The sequence below is a fragment of the Macrosteles quadrilineatus genome, unplaced genomic scaffold (genome assembly GCF_028750875.1).
Source record: "Macrosteles quadrilineatus isolate MER2022 unplaced genomic scaffold, UCM_ALF_1.0 Scaffold_2__2_contigs__length_208266976, whole genome shotgun sequence".
Lineage (NCBI taxonomy): Eukaryota > Metazoa > Arthropoda > Insecta > Hemiptera > Cicadellidae > Macrosteles > Macrosteles quadrilineatus.
Window position 1 is genome coordinate 147,053,585 of NW_026542595.1, and position 16,412 is coordinate 147,069,996.

At 34.6% G+C, this 16,412-nt stretch overlaps 1 protein-coding gene across 4 annotated transcripts in view; it reads left to right on the top strand.

The window, feature by feature from the left end:
• Positions 1 to 15,083, top strand: part of LOC128986545 (ATP-binding cassette sub-family G member 1-like) — a 45,046-nt gene extending 29,963 nt beyond the window's left edge. For all 4 annotated transcript variants that reach the window (XM_054406967.1, XM_054406966.1, XM_054406965.1 and 1 more), the window contains exons 6-13: positions 3,252 to 3,392; positions 4,200 to 4,297; positions 8,553 to 8,693; positions 9,635 to 9,783; positions 11,543 to 11,711; positions 12,285 to 12,385; positions 12,582 to 12,737; positions 13,350 to 15,083. In XM_054406967.1, the coding sequence (XP_054262942.1) occupies positions 3,252 to 3,392; positions 4,200 to 4,297; positions 8,553 to 8,693; positions 9,635 to 9,783; positions 11,543 to 11,711; positions 12,285 to 12,385; positions 12,582 to 12,737; positions 13,350 to 13,697 (1,303 nt within the window). In that variant the 3' untranslated portion in view covers positions 13,698 to 15,083. The remainder of the gene's footprint in view (positions 1 to 3,251; positions 3,393 to 4,199; positions 4,298 to 8,552; positions 8,694 to 9,634; positions 9,784 to 11,542; positions 11,712 to 12,284; positions 12,386 to 12,581; positions 12,738 to 13,349) is intronic.
• The last annotated feature ends 1,329 nt before the right edge of the window (positions 15,084 to 16,412 follow it).

The following is a 16,412-nucleotide window of genomic DNA, read 5'->3' on the forward strand; positions in this document are numbered from 1 at the left end:
AACCAGTATACGCTAAACAGTAGGTGAGCAACACACCCAAAATCCTACTTGGCTAGGATTTTGGATAGGATATAAATGATATATATTTATATATGTGTCCGTTAGCGCAAAAATTATATGTTATGTTAACTTGAGCAAAAATTATCTGATTTTGATGAAATTTGGTACAAACGAGTAAACCTACATTTATTCAAACGAGTTCGCGATCCAGCATAATCGGACCATGGGAACAGTGGCTTATGGGGGTTTTACGGGTTAAAAATGAGTTTTTCCCATTTTTTTCCCTAAAAACAAAAGATTTTGCAATTTCTTTCTCAACCATTTTGTAGAACTTAAAAAAAGAAATAATTTAGTATATTGAAGCGCTGTTGTATGCCTAACGGTCATGGAGAAAATTTTAAAAAAGTGTAATTTAAAATTCCCATATTATTCTTATGGAGAAAATGAAAACTGTTGTAGTTTACTTGTTTATGGATATGAATAAATGAATAAATGAATGAATAAATGAATTTATTTCCCATAATACAAAACACTTTACAAACATAATAATTGTTGAGGGTCACTTTTTCAAGTAGTGTGGCCAGTTAAAAGGTTAATCTATACTATTATATATAAATCTAATGGTGTCTGTCTGTATGTGTATTACTAATAGGAGCAAAAACTACTGAACCAACTGGGCTTAAATTTTACAAAAATATAGCTGCCATACCAAGGACCATTATAGGACTATTCACATTTAGATACTGACCGTAGGCTTTGCCCCTTTGGCTTTAAAAGTTCTGAGGTGGACATTTTAAAAGTAAATATTGATTGGTCTCCATGGCTGCGATGAGAACACTAACAATGTTTGTTTACATTTGCTTTGACATTTAAATATAAACAAGAAGAACTGCTAAACTGCATATTTCACAATTTCAGACAGCTGATACAAAGAAATTAATATAATATTTTCCATAACTATGAGGTAGGTTTATTATAATCTAACCTTTTATCATCGATTATTTATTCTAAAACTATGTCAATGATAATGGAAAAGATTCTATAACCGTTGCTGTATCAACTCCGGCTCTGCTTTGGATTGAAGTGTCTAAGTTATGAAAATAATGTTATTGATTGGGGGAACTATTATAAGCAACAGATGTAAAGATTAAAATGTCTCTATGTTGTGTCCTCTTCCCGCTGCAAAGCACGGGTACAACATCTAGTCATATATAATAAATAATAAATTGTTGAGCCTAGCATCAGATGACAAATATTTTATCCGCCTGCTGTAACATCTGGGCAAAACTTAGACTAAGAAAGTGTTAACAAAATACACATAAAATAAGGTAACAGTAACATAATCTTATACCAAAGAGTTGGCAAGATAACCTACATCCTGTTGAGAACTAAGCCAAGTGATTGTTCTTTTACAAAAGTGTTTGAAATTTGTTGTATTTTTAATATGAAGCGGAAGCTGATTGTAAAATTTTGGACCCAAGTATTGAAATGAATGTCTGAAAAAAGTTTTGTTTACTTTGGGTAATTTGATAGATTTATTTGCAAAACTTCTTGTACTGTAAGGATGATTTGGAATTATGTTTTCTCTGTTTCCGCTCCGGATGAAGAACAATCTCAGGACTTTAAAAATAAAAAGATGTTGAACTGGTAGAATGCATAACTGTTGGTATAATGGAAAAGAGCTAGTTCGTTTAGGTTTTTTGAGAATTATTCGCAAGAAAAATTTTGAGTTGTTCTAATCTTTTCTAATAATGTTTTGTAAGTACCTCCCCAGCAAGGCAAGGCATATTGTAATCTTGAATTTATCAATGCAAAATAAAGTGTTCGTAAAAGTGAAGTGTTACAAAAATTTCGTAGAAAATAGAATTTTCTAATTTGTGATCTTAATTTTGAGTGTAGTTCTAAAATATGGTGTTCAAAAGTTAGTTTTTCATCAAGCAAAACTCCCAAGTATTTAATCGATTTAACTTTTTCTAATGGTTGGCAGGTACATAAGTGGATATTGCAGGTAGGGGAATGAAAAATTAAAGGAGAAGGGGTGTCAAAACCAAAGAAGTCAAAATTAACATATTTTGTCTTACTAACATTTACTTGCATTTTGTTTATGGAGCACCATTTTCTGAGTAATAAAAGATCGTAGTTGATTGAATCTGAAAGGAGAACAGTATCATTTTGAGTGTAAAAAAGAGCAATATCGTCTGCAAAAGCATTTATATTTCCTTTAAAATCAAGTTGAAGAAGATCGTTAATGAATATTAGGAACAGGGTTGCAGAGGTCGTTGACCCTTGGGGAACACCCGTCTGAACAATGAGTGAATCGCTAATGTTGTTGTTGATTTTAACTTGCTGCTTTCTTCCTGTAATAAAACTACAAAACCAATTTAAAGCTATGCCTCTAATTCCTGCAGCCTCTAGCTTATTGATAAGAATCTCATGGTTGACCATGTCGAACGCTTTTTTGAAATCTACGAAGAGACCTGTGGTTTTTTTATTTGAATTAAAGCCATTAAATATTAACTCTGTCACAGTTAATAATGCACTTTCCGTTGATCTGCCTTTTATAAATCCAAACTGCTTATGGCTAAAAAAATGTAATTTGTTCAGAAAATTTGTCAATCTTAATAACATTAATTTTTCAATCAATTTAGAAAAAACAGAAAGAAGGCTAATTGGTCTGAGGTTATCTAATCGTAATGAATTTGGTTTTTTCAATATAGGAACAACTGAACTTAGCTTTAAACTTTCTGGGAAAACACCTTTAACAAAACTATTATTTATTATGTGGACCAAAACGGGCGCAATGTCATCAATTATATGTTTCAATAAACTTACATTAATCTGGTCAAAACCTGTCGATTTTTTGTTTTTCATACTATAGTCAACTGTCTTTACTTCATCAACTGTGGTAGGAACTATGAAGAAGGAATCATTGTAGACATGAGTAGGAAGTGGTTCGGTAGGTAGGGATTGTACCTTGTATATATATTGATACAATTTGGCAAATTTATTTATTTCATCCTATACTATTGACATATGGTCAAAAAACACTTTTTACCTTCCCCGTAGCAGCAAACCTAAGCACTTGTTAAATCTAATGTTATTTAAATTGGGAATAAATATGTCTTATTTATGGAAATATTTTAGTAAAAATGTAATCGGACAAGTTGAAATTCGCTTAGTCTGCCGGTTTGCTGCGGCGGGGGTATTTTATAGTCTACTGTATTTCATTCACCTACTTACATCTGTTGCAGTGGACTAGATAGTACTGCCTCACTGATGGTTATGGATCATCTCAAGTCATTGGCACAACGAGGCATCACTGTGGTTGTAGTGATTCACCAGCCCAGCTCTAGATGCTTCCAGAAGGTGGACGATGTCTTCCTGCTGTCTAGGTATAAGAATTGTTGAAATTCACGCTGAAATCCCGTAAATCCAAACTAATTGAGACCAGACCCTGTCCTGATTGACAGAAACGCAACAAAAATGCAATTCCATACAATAGTTGTCTGGTAAATATGACTGTTATTCGTTTTAAAATAACTCCTGTAATACTTTGCAATTGCTCGAATTCGAGCAACATGTACACTAGTTATTAATATTTCAGATCACACAGTAATGATTTTAAATTTAAATAAATAAAATACATTTTTCCCAACGGATTGGCCGGATTAGCTGGACTTTAATAGCACTTTAATAGCAAATCTTTTGTTCTGGAGACCTTGTTAAAGGGATAATAGGTGATTTTACCATGACCCTTTCCTTAAGCTATATATTTGGTAGTCCAACTCAACTATCTATGCAACCAGAAAGAATATGACTCTCAGGCAGAAGAAGTAATTGGGTATATCCCACCTCAAAAAAACAATACAATCTTGTGTAATACATGGTGATCTGAAAAAATTCCTTGATGTGCGTAACTCAAATCATGAGACTCTCAACAGTTATTAATTATTTATTGTAGGGTAAGCAATACTTAGATAGAAATATAGCGAATGGAAACTATTCGTAAATACTAATAACGCAATCAACTCCAAAATATACGACAACAACATAAAAAAAACACATAATTTTCAACTTAGAGAAACTTATATTAACATTACCTGTATTAAGTAGCTGAATTCTTAAAATATTGCGCTTTCACTATATGCTAGGGGAAAATTTGCAACTAAAATAATTTCTTATTGTATTGCTTTTTACAGAGGACAGTGCCTTTACAATGGTCCTGCCTGCAACATGGTAGAGACATTTGCAGCTTTAGGTCATGAGTGCCCCCCCTACTTCAACATTGCTGAATTTGGTGAGTATCTTTTTTGACTTTATAGTTTTTACACAATTTGTCTTGGGTTTTCTTTCTTCTATTTTAGAGTAATATTGAAAAAGATTGAGATAGTAAAAACGAAATTAATATCAGTTCCAGGTATTAGAAAATTTCAATGTTTAATGCTGACATCAATATTACTCTGGAATTCTATAAATTATACTGGCTTTTTTATATGAAGCTACAACCATTTAGATATTTTTTATTGTTGTATTAAGTATGTTCTTTTAGTCATATGATTTATTTGTGTTTAAATATCTTTTGTTGACAGATGTTTTTTTGAAAACATGTTTTGGGTAAACATTGGTTTAGTTGGAAATAGAGTTTGTTGAAACAAGATGTGTGTTTAATATTCTTGTATTAGAAATAGAACATGGTGGCAGCTTAGTGGATTTTTATCGAACTGAAAGTCTAAAACCACGCATAATGTCAAGTAAGGGCAGAAAAAAACGAAATACTCGGAGGCACAGGTATGAGGATAACGGTGAGGACGACGCCCAAAGTGAACTCAACTACGTTTCAGAAAGGGACTCTAGAAAGACTAAAGATGAGTCACGAGGTTTTGCATTGGGACATACGAACCGAGAAAATGATGCAGCTATGTATACTCCTACTCCAATGGTCAATATCACGTTACCAACTCCAGAAACGTTCTCTTTTACTCCGAATGAGTGGCATTCCTGGAGGAATCGCTTTCAAAGGTACAGACGGGGTTGCGGTCTGGATAGCACTTCCGACACTCGGCAAATCGATGTACTTTTGTTTGTAATGGGTAGTAGAAGTGAAGATATTTTCGATTCGTTTTCACCAAAACCTAATACTTATGACGAGGCTCTTAGGGCCTTTGATGAATACTTTGTGCCAAGACGGAATATAATTTATGAAAGATCAAAATTTTTGAGACACAAGCAAGGGAGTGATCCATCTGAAAAATTTATAACAGATTTGCATGGCCTTGCGAAAACGTGTGCATGGGGTGAACTAAATGATGAGATGATGCTTCTCGTCCTCATTATTGGTATGCAAGATGAGGGTCTGAGTGATAGACTCCAGCTGGAATCTCAATTGACTCTGGAGAAAGCAATTAATACCTTGCGCCAACATGAGGAGCTAGAACGCCAAAAACGTGAACTTGCCAATACTAATGTTTTTTTGGTAAATAAAACGTCAGTTCAAAACGGTAGACCGAATCGGACAGAAGGAGTTTGTGACCAGAAATACATCGAGGATGCAGAAAATACAAAGAAGTGCAGGAAATGTGGTTATGATTGGCACGGATCACTGGCAGAATGTCCTGCTAGGAAAGCCAAATGTGACAAATGTTCCGAGATTGGACATTTTTTTCGATGCTGTCCCTACCGCGAAAAGTGGATGAGAAAAAACAAAAACGTTGTTAAAGAAATCGAACAGCAAGTTTCAGACTGTGGAGATCTACAGGTTCCTGAGATTTTCATCGGGAATATAGAAAACAATGACAGAGCCTGGGCCCAGGAGGTAAAAGCAAGCTGTGGAAACCAAGTGTTAGGGCTTATAAAATTTAAACTTGACACAGCCGCTGATGTAACCATTCCAGTAGGAGTTCTTGGCGATTTTATTAAGACTCTGCCTCTAGGAAAGTGCAAATCCCCTGTGTACAGTGCAAAGAAGAAAGAACGAATCAATATTTTGGGAACTTTAAGGCTGAAGCTTGAACATAAGGGTGTATCAATTTATGATCATGCGTATATTTCTGAGGATATCACTGTTCCACTTCTTAGCAGACGTTCCTGTGAAGAGCTGAACCTGGTGAAGAGGATCTTTTCTGTAGATTCATCAGATATTGACTGGGTTACTAAGTACCCTAATTTATTTCAAGGATTGGGAAATATGAAAGGAGAGTACAAGATAGAAATGAAGGAGAATGCAGTTCCTTATGCTATATCTACCCCCAGGGTTGTACCAATACCTTTAAAAAGCAAGGTGAAAGAGCAGTTAGAGAATATGCTTGAAAAAGGAGTGATTGTCCCAGTTGAACACGCGACTGATTGGTGCGCACCAATGGTAGTTTGCGCAAAAAAAGAGAGGTGGGGTTACGATCTGCGTGGACCTATCCAAACTCAACAACAGTGTGAAACGTCGGTTTTATCCCATTCCAAAGATTGAACTTTCATTGTCCCAGATCGCGGGAGCCAAGTACTTCAGCAAGATCGATGCGAATTCCGGGTTCTGGCAACTGAACCTTGCAGAGGAGTCTCAAGATTACACAACATTTATCACCCCTTTCGGGAGGTATAAATTCTGTAAGGTACCTTTTGGAATTACATCTGCTCATGAAGAGTTTCAGCGCCGTATGTCAAAAGCTTTAGAAGGGGCAAAGAACTGTTTAGTGCACATTGATGACTGTTTGATATGGGGAAGAACGAAAGAGGAACACGACGAGTGTCTTAGAGCCGTTCTAGAGAGAGTGCGAGCTAATGGAATCGCTTTGAATAAGCAGAAGTCTGAGTTCTGCAAGAAGACTGTGACATTTTTGGGGTTTGTGCTGTCTAAGGAAGGAATCAAGCCTGATCCAAGCAAGGTACAAGCAGTTGTGGACTTACCAGCCCCAAGTAATGCTAATGAAGTCCAGAGATTCATGGGCATGATCACTTTTCTGGCTAAATTCATTCCGAACTGCAGTGAGGTTATAGAGCCAATTACGAGCTTGTTAAAGACTAAAAAAGATTTCTTTTGGGGACCAACTCAGGAAAAAGCTTTTGTCACAGTGAAACAGATTTTATCATCAGAGCCATGTTTAACAGTTTACGATCCGGAAAAGCCCTCGATTCTTTCTTGTGATGCTTCAAAAAAAGGTCTTGGAGCGGTTTTACTACAAGTTGAAGGAGAAAACAAGAAACCTGTGGCATATATATCTCGGACTCTAATGCCTGTTGAAGAAAACTACAGTAACATTGAGAGAGAAGCGCTTGCGTGCACTTGGGCAAGTGACCGTTTAAAATGTTTCCTGATGGGTAAAATGTACACAATTGAGAGCGACCACAAACCGCTTGTCTCAATTTTCAAAAGACAAAATTTGGAAGAGCTCTCACCGAGGCTACAGCGATTCCGAATGCGTATGATGAGATACGATTATCGCATGACCTGGACCCCAAGAAAAGACCTTGCCATAGCAGATCTGCTATCGAGATGTCCTATTCCGGCTAATGAAGATGGCGAATTGACAGAAGAAGTGGAAGCCTTCGTCCATGAAATCAGTATGATTAGAATAAACACTACAGACGAAAATGTGACAAAAGTACTTCACTCACAAATGAGGGATCCAATATGTGCACAACTCAAGCTAAACATTTTAGACGAATGGCCTGGAAAATCAAGTTTACCTAATGAGATTCAAGAATACTTTAACGTGAAAGACGAGTTAAGTTGTATTGATGGGTTATTGCTTCGAGGAACTCGGATGATAATACCTCATGAACTACGAGCGGAAATGCTTGAGAGGCTTCACAGTGGGCACTTGGGAATCACAAAAACAAGGAAACGTGCTTTGGAAACCATGTGGTGGCCTGGAATTTCTCAAGAAATAGAAAGAAAAATAAGAGACAATCTTCCATATACTTTGGTTGGAAATCCTGTTGAAAATAAAGACTTTTTTGAGAGGGAGAATAAGTACCAGTCGAAGTATAAGATGCAATTTGATAAACGACATGGAACGAGGGGTTTAAGTGAATTAGAAGAGGGAAGCATGGTATGGATCACAGATCTACGTAGACATGGTAAAGTAGTCAGGAAATTGAACGAACCACGTTCCTACCTTGTGGACATTGACAAGAAAACCATTCGACGAAACCAGAAGTTCTTAGTTCCTGCACCATACTACGGAGAAGATTGCATTCTTTCAAACTGTTCATCTACGGCCCTTAATTGTCCATCAAACTCACGTGATCATCCAGACGCTGGCACAGTTACCCATTACGGAAGGTCCATCAAGATACCGAGGCGGTACCGAGCTTCATGAAGATGTAGACATCTTGAGGCGGGATGTTGTATTAAGTATGTTCTTTTAGTCATATGATTTATTTGTGTTTAAATATCTTTTGTTGACAGATGTTTTTTTGAAAACATGTTTTGGGTAAACATTGGTTTAGTTGGAAATAGAGTTTGTTGAAACAAGATGTGTGTTTAATATTCTTGTATTAGAAATAGAACATTTATATTAGTGTATACTATATCACTCTCCCAAATTATGTTCATATAGCGGTGGAGGTTGCATCCAAGGCAGAAGAAGAAGTCAACCAAGTGGTGGAGAGAGCAAGACTTGATTTTACTAGTCATGACAGTGACTTCTTCAAATACAAACCATTGAAAAATGGAAGTGAAGACTTATCAAGTGAAAGAAGTAAGTTGATTTATTGTTTTGTTACCTGTAAATGCAGAAATACAAGTGGACTGTGTGTACGGGTTTAAGTTTTCTTTTCTGAGCTCATCCCTTAAATTCCTAGGAAGGGGCTGGTTTAATATTTTACTAACGGGTGATTACGGTAATCTACTTTGCATAGGCCCTACTTGAGAATAAGGGGGAACAGTTATTCTTCTTCCATATAAGACGAAAGTAAAGATATTCTTCTTTCATGGGAAGGAAGAGCATTATTTACTTTTCATTATGATAAAGAAGTACAGCATTCATACCTCCCTGTACCTCATTTGTATTTTTAGTTGCATGCATTGCTTTGCATGTTTTTGAGATCCTGCATGTGTTTTTTTTTCAGCTTTTAATTTAATTTTGTCAGTCAAGAATGCTAGAAGAAGCTTGGCATGTTATTTATTATTTATTGTGTTGTTGACGTAGCCTATTGTCCTGTATATGAACTGAATGGCCAAATAAATCATTTGAATCCCCTATGATAAGGTCCTCTATGAGAAGGAAGCGTTATTCTCTCTCCCATCATAATAAATATCAGCTCTGCTGTTTTATTCAATGCTATAGAGAAGGATTTTGTATACAGTGATTGAGAAGCAGACGTTGGTTGCAACCAATAAAATTCAAGGGTGTTTTATTTAATATTTTTAGCATTTTATATCCTACTAAAATAAGAGAAAGTACAATAAAACACAAAATGATGGCCTGCGGCCAACGATTTCCTGTTGACGTTCTAAAAGTAGTGGTGTTTTCAATAGTCTTGCAATAACGGCTGTTATTAGCATACATTCAGCAATCTGACATTTTCAATAGCCCGGCCTACCAAAGTCCTGGAAACATCTACTGCAGCAATAAACTGTTCATTTATTAAGTTTTATTGTAACCATAACATCAAAAGCTTTAACTCAGTCTTTTCTTAGGTCCAATGCTGATATGTGAAGATAAGGATTACAAGATCCAAATCCAACGGTCTGGCTCTTCCAGTAATCAACCAGACTATCCAATATCATCTTTTGCTCAGTTCTGCATTCTTCTTAGAAGATGTACGCTGTGCATCAATCGGGACATGGTATGTGTTTCTGAATTTACAAAGGAATTACTGAATTTGACTTATATGACCTAGATGATGGGAAAAGACTTTCTTAAAAGCAGTGTAATGAATACAAGGCTTTTTATATGATTTAAACACTTTTTTTGGGTAAATTTCAAACAAAAGATAAGATAAACACAACTGGCTATTTTTTGTATATATTACTAAGCCCATAAGCATGCCATTCAAATCGGATTTTAATATTTTTACAAATAACTAATATTTAGCCTACTTAAAAAATTTTGTTCTGAAACAATTTAAGTGGAATAATGTTTTAGACATTTAAATTTATTATTGCAGCCTGATAAGTAGGGGAGACTGTTGTACCTTGGATCACTTTTCACATTTTATTTTTTTAAAAAGGTTGGTTAAGAGATATAACAACAGAAACAGTTCCATAATGAAGAACCGGCATTCCTGTAAATTATATATTTATTTGATAATTTTATTGCTAAACAGTTTTGAATAAAACATATATTTATAGTTAACTGATTAGTGATCAATGGTACAAGACCATCATGTACCATTGATCACAGCCTAGTGTACCTTGGATCATTGACGTTGTGTACCTTATGAGGTAAATAAATTAGGTTAAAGACATGTTTATGCAAAGAAAAGTGTCAGTAATTATTTTAGTAGAAATAAAACTAGACATACAAATATATTAAACCTGCTTTTTGTAAAAAATTACATTTCAAGTTGGTTCGATTTTAAGTTACAGTTCATTTAACGTACAAGACCATCATGTACCATTGATCACAGCCTAGTGTACCTTGGATCATTGACGTTGTGTACCTTATGAGGTAAATAAATTAGGTTAAAGACATGTTTATGCAAAGAAAAGTGTCAGTAATTATTTTAGTAGAAATAAAACTAGACATACAAATATATTAAACCTGCTTTTTGTAAAAAATTACATTTCAAGTTGGTTCGATTTTAAGTTACAGTTCATTTAACGTTAAAGTTGGAAAAGTCAACCTGAAACCACAACGGTCCTTCAGTTCTAGTTGAACCACTTAATTCTACTGGGTTTGGCAGTTTCGCTAAAATATCTTCTGCAACTACATCAAACACCTCAGCGGATTCAGTGATCAATGGTACACGACGTTGTTTTGATCCAAGGTACAGATGGTGCTCATTTCAAGTCTTAGCCTCGTGTACTTTCTAGGTTATGTTCAAGTGAAATATGACATATCAAAATACTCATGACTAAGTTGTGATTCTGCAGGACTATGATTTTAAAGTCTTCTCAACTCATAACTGGAGATAAAAAATAAGTTTTGGAAACAAAAGTTACTACTTTTAGCACTAGAAAACTAATTTTATGTCTCACTTCAAAACAACACCACTTTAGCAACCAAACTCAGGCACCTGCTGCACTCTAGTGGGTGATCATTGAACTACTATAGTTATTAGGGCACAGATGGTAGCACCTGTCAATAAACTGAAGGGTGATCCAAGGTACACTATTATCAAGGTACAACAGTCTCCCCTACATATAAAATGTTTTAATTTTTTTATACTACACTTGATTTAGATGCAATTTAGCTGCACCAAAATGAGTGGAAATATTGTACCCTCTTCCTTTATAAAAAAATTACTTCCGAAGTCAGTTCAGTCTTAGTTATCCTTCAAACTCAAAAGCTCACGCATTAAAAGTTTACATTAAGAATGCAATGCTCAGTAATTTTGTTCTTTATTGATATTTATTACTAAGTCAAATTATTATTATTTTCAGCATCTTTGTGGAGTACGTCTCTTCAGCCATACATTTGTCTCTCTATTATTAGGGATATTATTTTACAATTTTGGTAACGATGCTACCAAAGTTTTAGGAAATTTCTCCTTCATTTTCTTCAATGTGATATTTATCTTCTTCGCTACGTCTATGCCAACAATATGCACATGTAAGTGATTACTTAATTATATTTACACTTGTTGCAATTATTTTTTTGTAAATTTTTGTAACGGAGTAGTTTTCAAAATTTACTCATAAAGAGTATCTGTAGATACAATTTTTGCAGTTAACAATGAATGAACATTTAGTTATCTTAAAATCTTACAATAATATTTTTAGGAAGAAAATTTAAAAATGGGTAAAAGTTGAAAGGGCACTTATATGGATTTACTATGACATGAACAATATTGTTTTGTGCCCACATCTTTGTTAGCCATTATTTTGATAGCATACATTATACCCTACATTTTTCTTGCAACCCTCACTGCAATAAACATGCATTACACGGACATGAAAAGTACAGTAGGGTAGGGTACTTATTTTAGCAAGTGTTTATCTGTTTTGAAGTACTGTGTGCTGGCCATAAAAAGAATTTATTAAAAAGCAATTTATAAAAAACTGTTTTTATGATTATGGTGTTATCTGGTTTGGTTACTGTCTACAGTCTATCTTGAGCTCTCATCCACCATTTTCATTAAAATATAGCAAATGGCTTTAACATAAATTGTAATTTTTATTTCAGTTCCTCTTGAAGCTGATGTATTTCTCAGAGAGGAGTCCAACAACTGGTATCCCATCAGGGTTTACTATTTCGCCAAGGTTTTAGCTGATGTTCCTCTGCAGGTTAGTTGTAAAAATACTGTTTAAACTATATGTTAACTACAATATTTTATTTTCATGTTTTTAAATATATATATTTATTAAATTCTAAAAGCGATCAGATACCTGGAGGACTAGAAAAACAAAAGGCCCAATTTGTGTAATTCTGTTAGGTCTATTTGTAATACTTTGATACTTTACAGTAAGGTTGTATCCACAGATAATCTGCCCGACGATATTTGTGAGTGTGGGTTGGTACCTGACGGGTCAGCCGCTGGTGCTGTATCGCTTCGGAATGCTGTGGTTGGTCAGCGTGCTGATAGCAATGTTGGCTCAGACCATGGGCAACATGGCTGGAGCAGCTCTCTCTGTGCAGGTAGGAAGTGATCAAATAGTCTATGCTGAGTCTTCCTCAATAGTGGCTAATATAACACTGCAGTATCTAGTGCTCTACAATTTACTGCGTTAGTTGATATTTAGTAAGAGATAAATATCAAGTAAAATTACATAGAAACTGAAAGCTGTAAATTCAAGAAATTATTTTTGCATAATGATTACCGGTACTCTTATTAGGTACTTGAAAACAAATTGGATCTAATAAGAACAGTAGAACAGTAAAGGAAATAAAAAAAAACTTTCTTTTTACAAACATCTAGCAAACAAAAATTACTTTTATTACATACTTCATAGAATGTAAAGAACTTATTTATTTTTATTAGAATAAGTTATATAAGTTAGTTGTGAGAATTTTTTTTTTCTTAGAGGCAAACGTCACAGAGAGCAATAATAAGCTTTTTTTAAAAAATTTGTGCTTGGTTTTATTTATTTAAAACACTGACTACACAACTTCACAAAGTATTTAGTATAAGTACTACCAACAATTGTTGTTCAAACAATTTTATTTGGGATAACTGTAATGGGCATTAATTGCAATGATGTATTCTTATTGGCATCTGTTTACCTACAATAATTACAATTTTCATTGCAGACGGCAGTATTCATCGTCCCATCGTCCACCATCCCTGTCCTGCTACTCTCTGGTTTCTTTGTGACCCTCAAGGACCTTTATCGGCCGTTCCAAATCCTTGCGGAAGTGAGCTACTTCAAGTTTGCCTTCGAAGGAGCATGTCAGAGTATCTTCGGCTATGACCGGCCCAAGTTGCCGTGTTCCCAGCCATACTGTCACTACCGCCATGTGCACAAGTTCCTTTCCGACATCGGAATGCAGGACTTCACCTTCTGGTACAACGTTGTGTGTTTACTCGTCTGGATCGTGTTCCTCCAGATTCTACTCTACGTTGTGCTGAAGTGGAGACTCTCCAAGGCCAAAACGTGATAGAAGAAGTGATTATGTTTCCACTCATGACAATTTTGAATTTTATCGTTTAATTTTTTTCTTAGTTGAAAAATACCACTCAATGACATTTGGTATTGATCAGTAGGAGCGAAAAGACCAGAGGATGCTTGTTATGCAGAGTAACACACTGTTCTATCACATTCCTTAATTGTGTTGTCTATCTGCTAGTGTCAAGTCAACACTCGAAGCAGATCGAACTCAAACCTACACAGGCAGCAAACCAGGTTTTGTTTTAGATTACCTTTGTTGTGTTGTAGCCTGTATAGTTTTTGAGTAGGTAGATGTTTGTGTCATCCTTTGCATTTCACCAGTTTGTGTGACATCTTCAGGGGTCTTCTTAAGTTATCTTCTTATCACTAACACTACAGTCTAAACTGTATTTACAAAAATATTTACATATACGGTTACTTAGTATCAGGGTCGGGTCGATCGGACAATGTGACGACTGCGGACTGATAACAAATTTCTGTTTGAGGTTTTGTCGTTATTTACTCAATCAAATTACTTTTGTTCAATACCTCTCAGGATTTTTATCTTTCATCTCTTAGACATACAATAGATATCTCTATTTCATTAAAATTATTTTTTAATTTTTAATTTTGGTATAATGATGGTACCAACAGAAGCAAAAGATTGCATCTACTCTAGATTACCTCTAGGAGATGCAAACACTATTTAATTTTGGACTAGCTATGCTGAATCATTTATAATGCCACAAATAAAATATCTGCTGATCTTTTTGGTCTCATCTAAGTTATTTATGTATATGTTAATGTTATATAAATAAAGTATACTCATTCCATTCTTTTGAACATATTTTACGAATTTTACAAAGAAGGCAAATTCATTTGTTTGATTACAGTATCAAGAATTAACAAGGTTAAAAGGTGAATTTAAAATGTAAAGGTTATGTTTCAAAAATATAGTATAGCTTTTATTAAAAACCACCTTAACTAGAAAGCTGTATTTTGGATTGTCAGGTACAAAATATTCCAGGACTTCCTTGACCTTGATTACTATTTAGCAGCCTTCATGACTTCTATGAGAACTCAGAGGCAACAAATACATTAGTTCTGGACCTGTCATCCCGAAAAACCTATGGAAATGTTTATTAATTGCTTTTTTTAGCCATTCAAACTTTCCTGGAGTATGTTACAACAAATGTAAAAAAACGTTTTCCTCTTAAGAACAATTAATCATAAGGTTGTTTGTATTTTGTTATGTATTGATTTATTGTACTTTTATATTATGTGCAAAGCACAATTTTTGTTAAAAATGTATAGTTAATTTAATCTCTCAAAAATATTCAAACTTTAAAAAAGTTGTGTTATAGAGTTTGAAACAATAGTTAAAAATAATTTACAAGCAAATATATTTTTTATAAATAAAAATTTTATACTTCAGTTGTATTTTGTGATATTGATGGTATTTGAATAAAAAATGTTATAATAAGTTTTGATTGCTTTATTACAAAGGAGGGGAACCAAATAAACCTTGATGACATCTTTTGCTTCTTTTTGCCAAAGATATGTGATAACAAAACAAACAACATTAATCAGGGGGACACAGGACTCCAATGGTAGTCTGAGATCACTCAGCTGTTAAGGTGATTGGGCAAAAAATCCCCTCTTAATTTTTTTCTGTTTTGTTTTTGCCCTAAGACTATGCCTCTTGGAAGAATATGGAGAGGTTTTAGACATGCCCTCTGACCAAATGTCAATTAGGTTCTTCTTATTCTCGGTGTTCTATCCTTCTATTCAGTAAAATCTGCCATCTGAGGGAATAGTCTTGGCCACATGGATCTGGAAATGTACACTGACACTGACATTTCCAAGGAGATGAAAGGTGGCATGAGAGCTGACATAGTCCAGTCAAGGAATGGAGGTTGAGTGCGTGAGCAGGTAAAAACTAAGCGATATTCCTTCGCTTCAGAAACTTGTTCAGGGGGCTTAGGGTGTTAACTATACCAAAAGTCCTGACTCCTAGGTGGTGAGCCAAAAACTATTAACTTTTTGTATTCTGGTACTAAATTATAAAATTGAAAAAAATTAAATTTTCCACAAGAAAAATAGGCCTATATAATGTGTTTATTTTGGTTAAACAGATTACGAGTTATTACTTTTAATTAATATCTTATTAAAATACTCCTTCCATAAGAAATACATCTAAAATAGTATGCAAAATGGGGTGAATCCTATCCGCCCAAAGGAAATATAACCGATATTCTGGAAATCTTATTCATAAAAATTGATCCAAAATTAAGGCGAGGGCGAGGTAACAAAAATGTGTGTTTTGGTGTTTTTTATTAAGAATTATAAAAAGCCCTAAAATCATCCTGTTTCTAAACGCTCACCCTCGCTTTAATTTTTGACCAAATCTTATGATTTAAGTGTCAAATTGCTGGAAATTTTACCAAGATTTCCAGAATATCGGTTATATTTCCTTTGGGGGGATAGGATTTGCCCCATTTTGCATACTAATTTACATGTATTTCTTATGGAAGGAGTATTTTAATAAACTATTAATTAAATTAGTAATAACTCGATAAGATTTAAGATTTACGATCTGTGTTTCAAGAAGTAAAATCATTGGTCTAACATGGTCTAAAATCAAAGGTGCTGTCGATTATGAACAAGGAAATGTATTTTCCACTTCGAGTGGCAACACTGCCCGTGCCGAATGCACACTAGCACA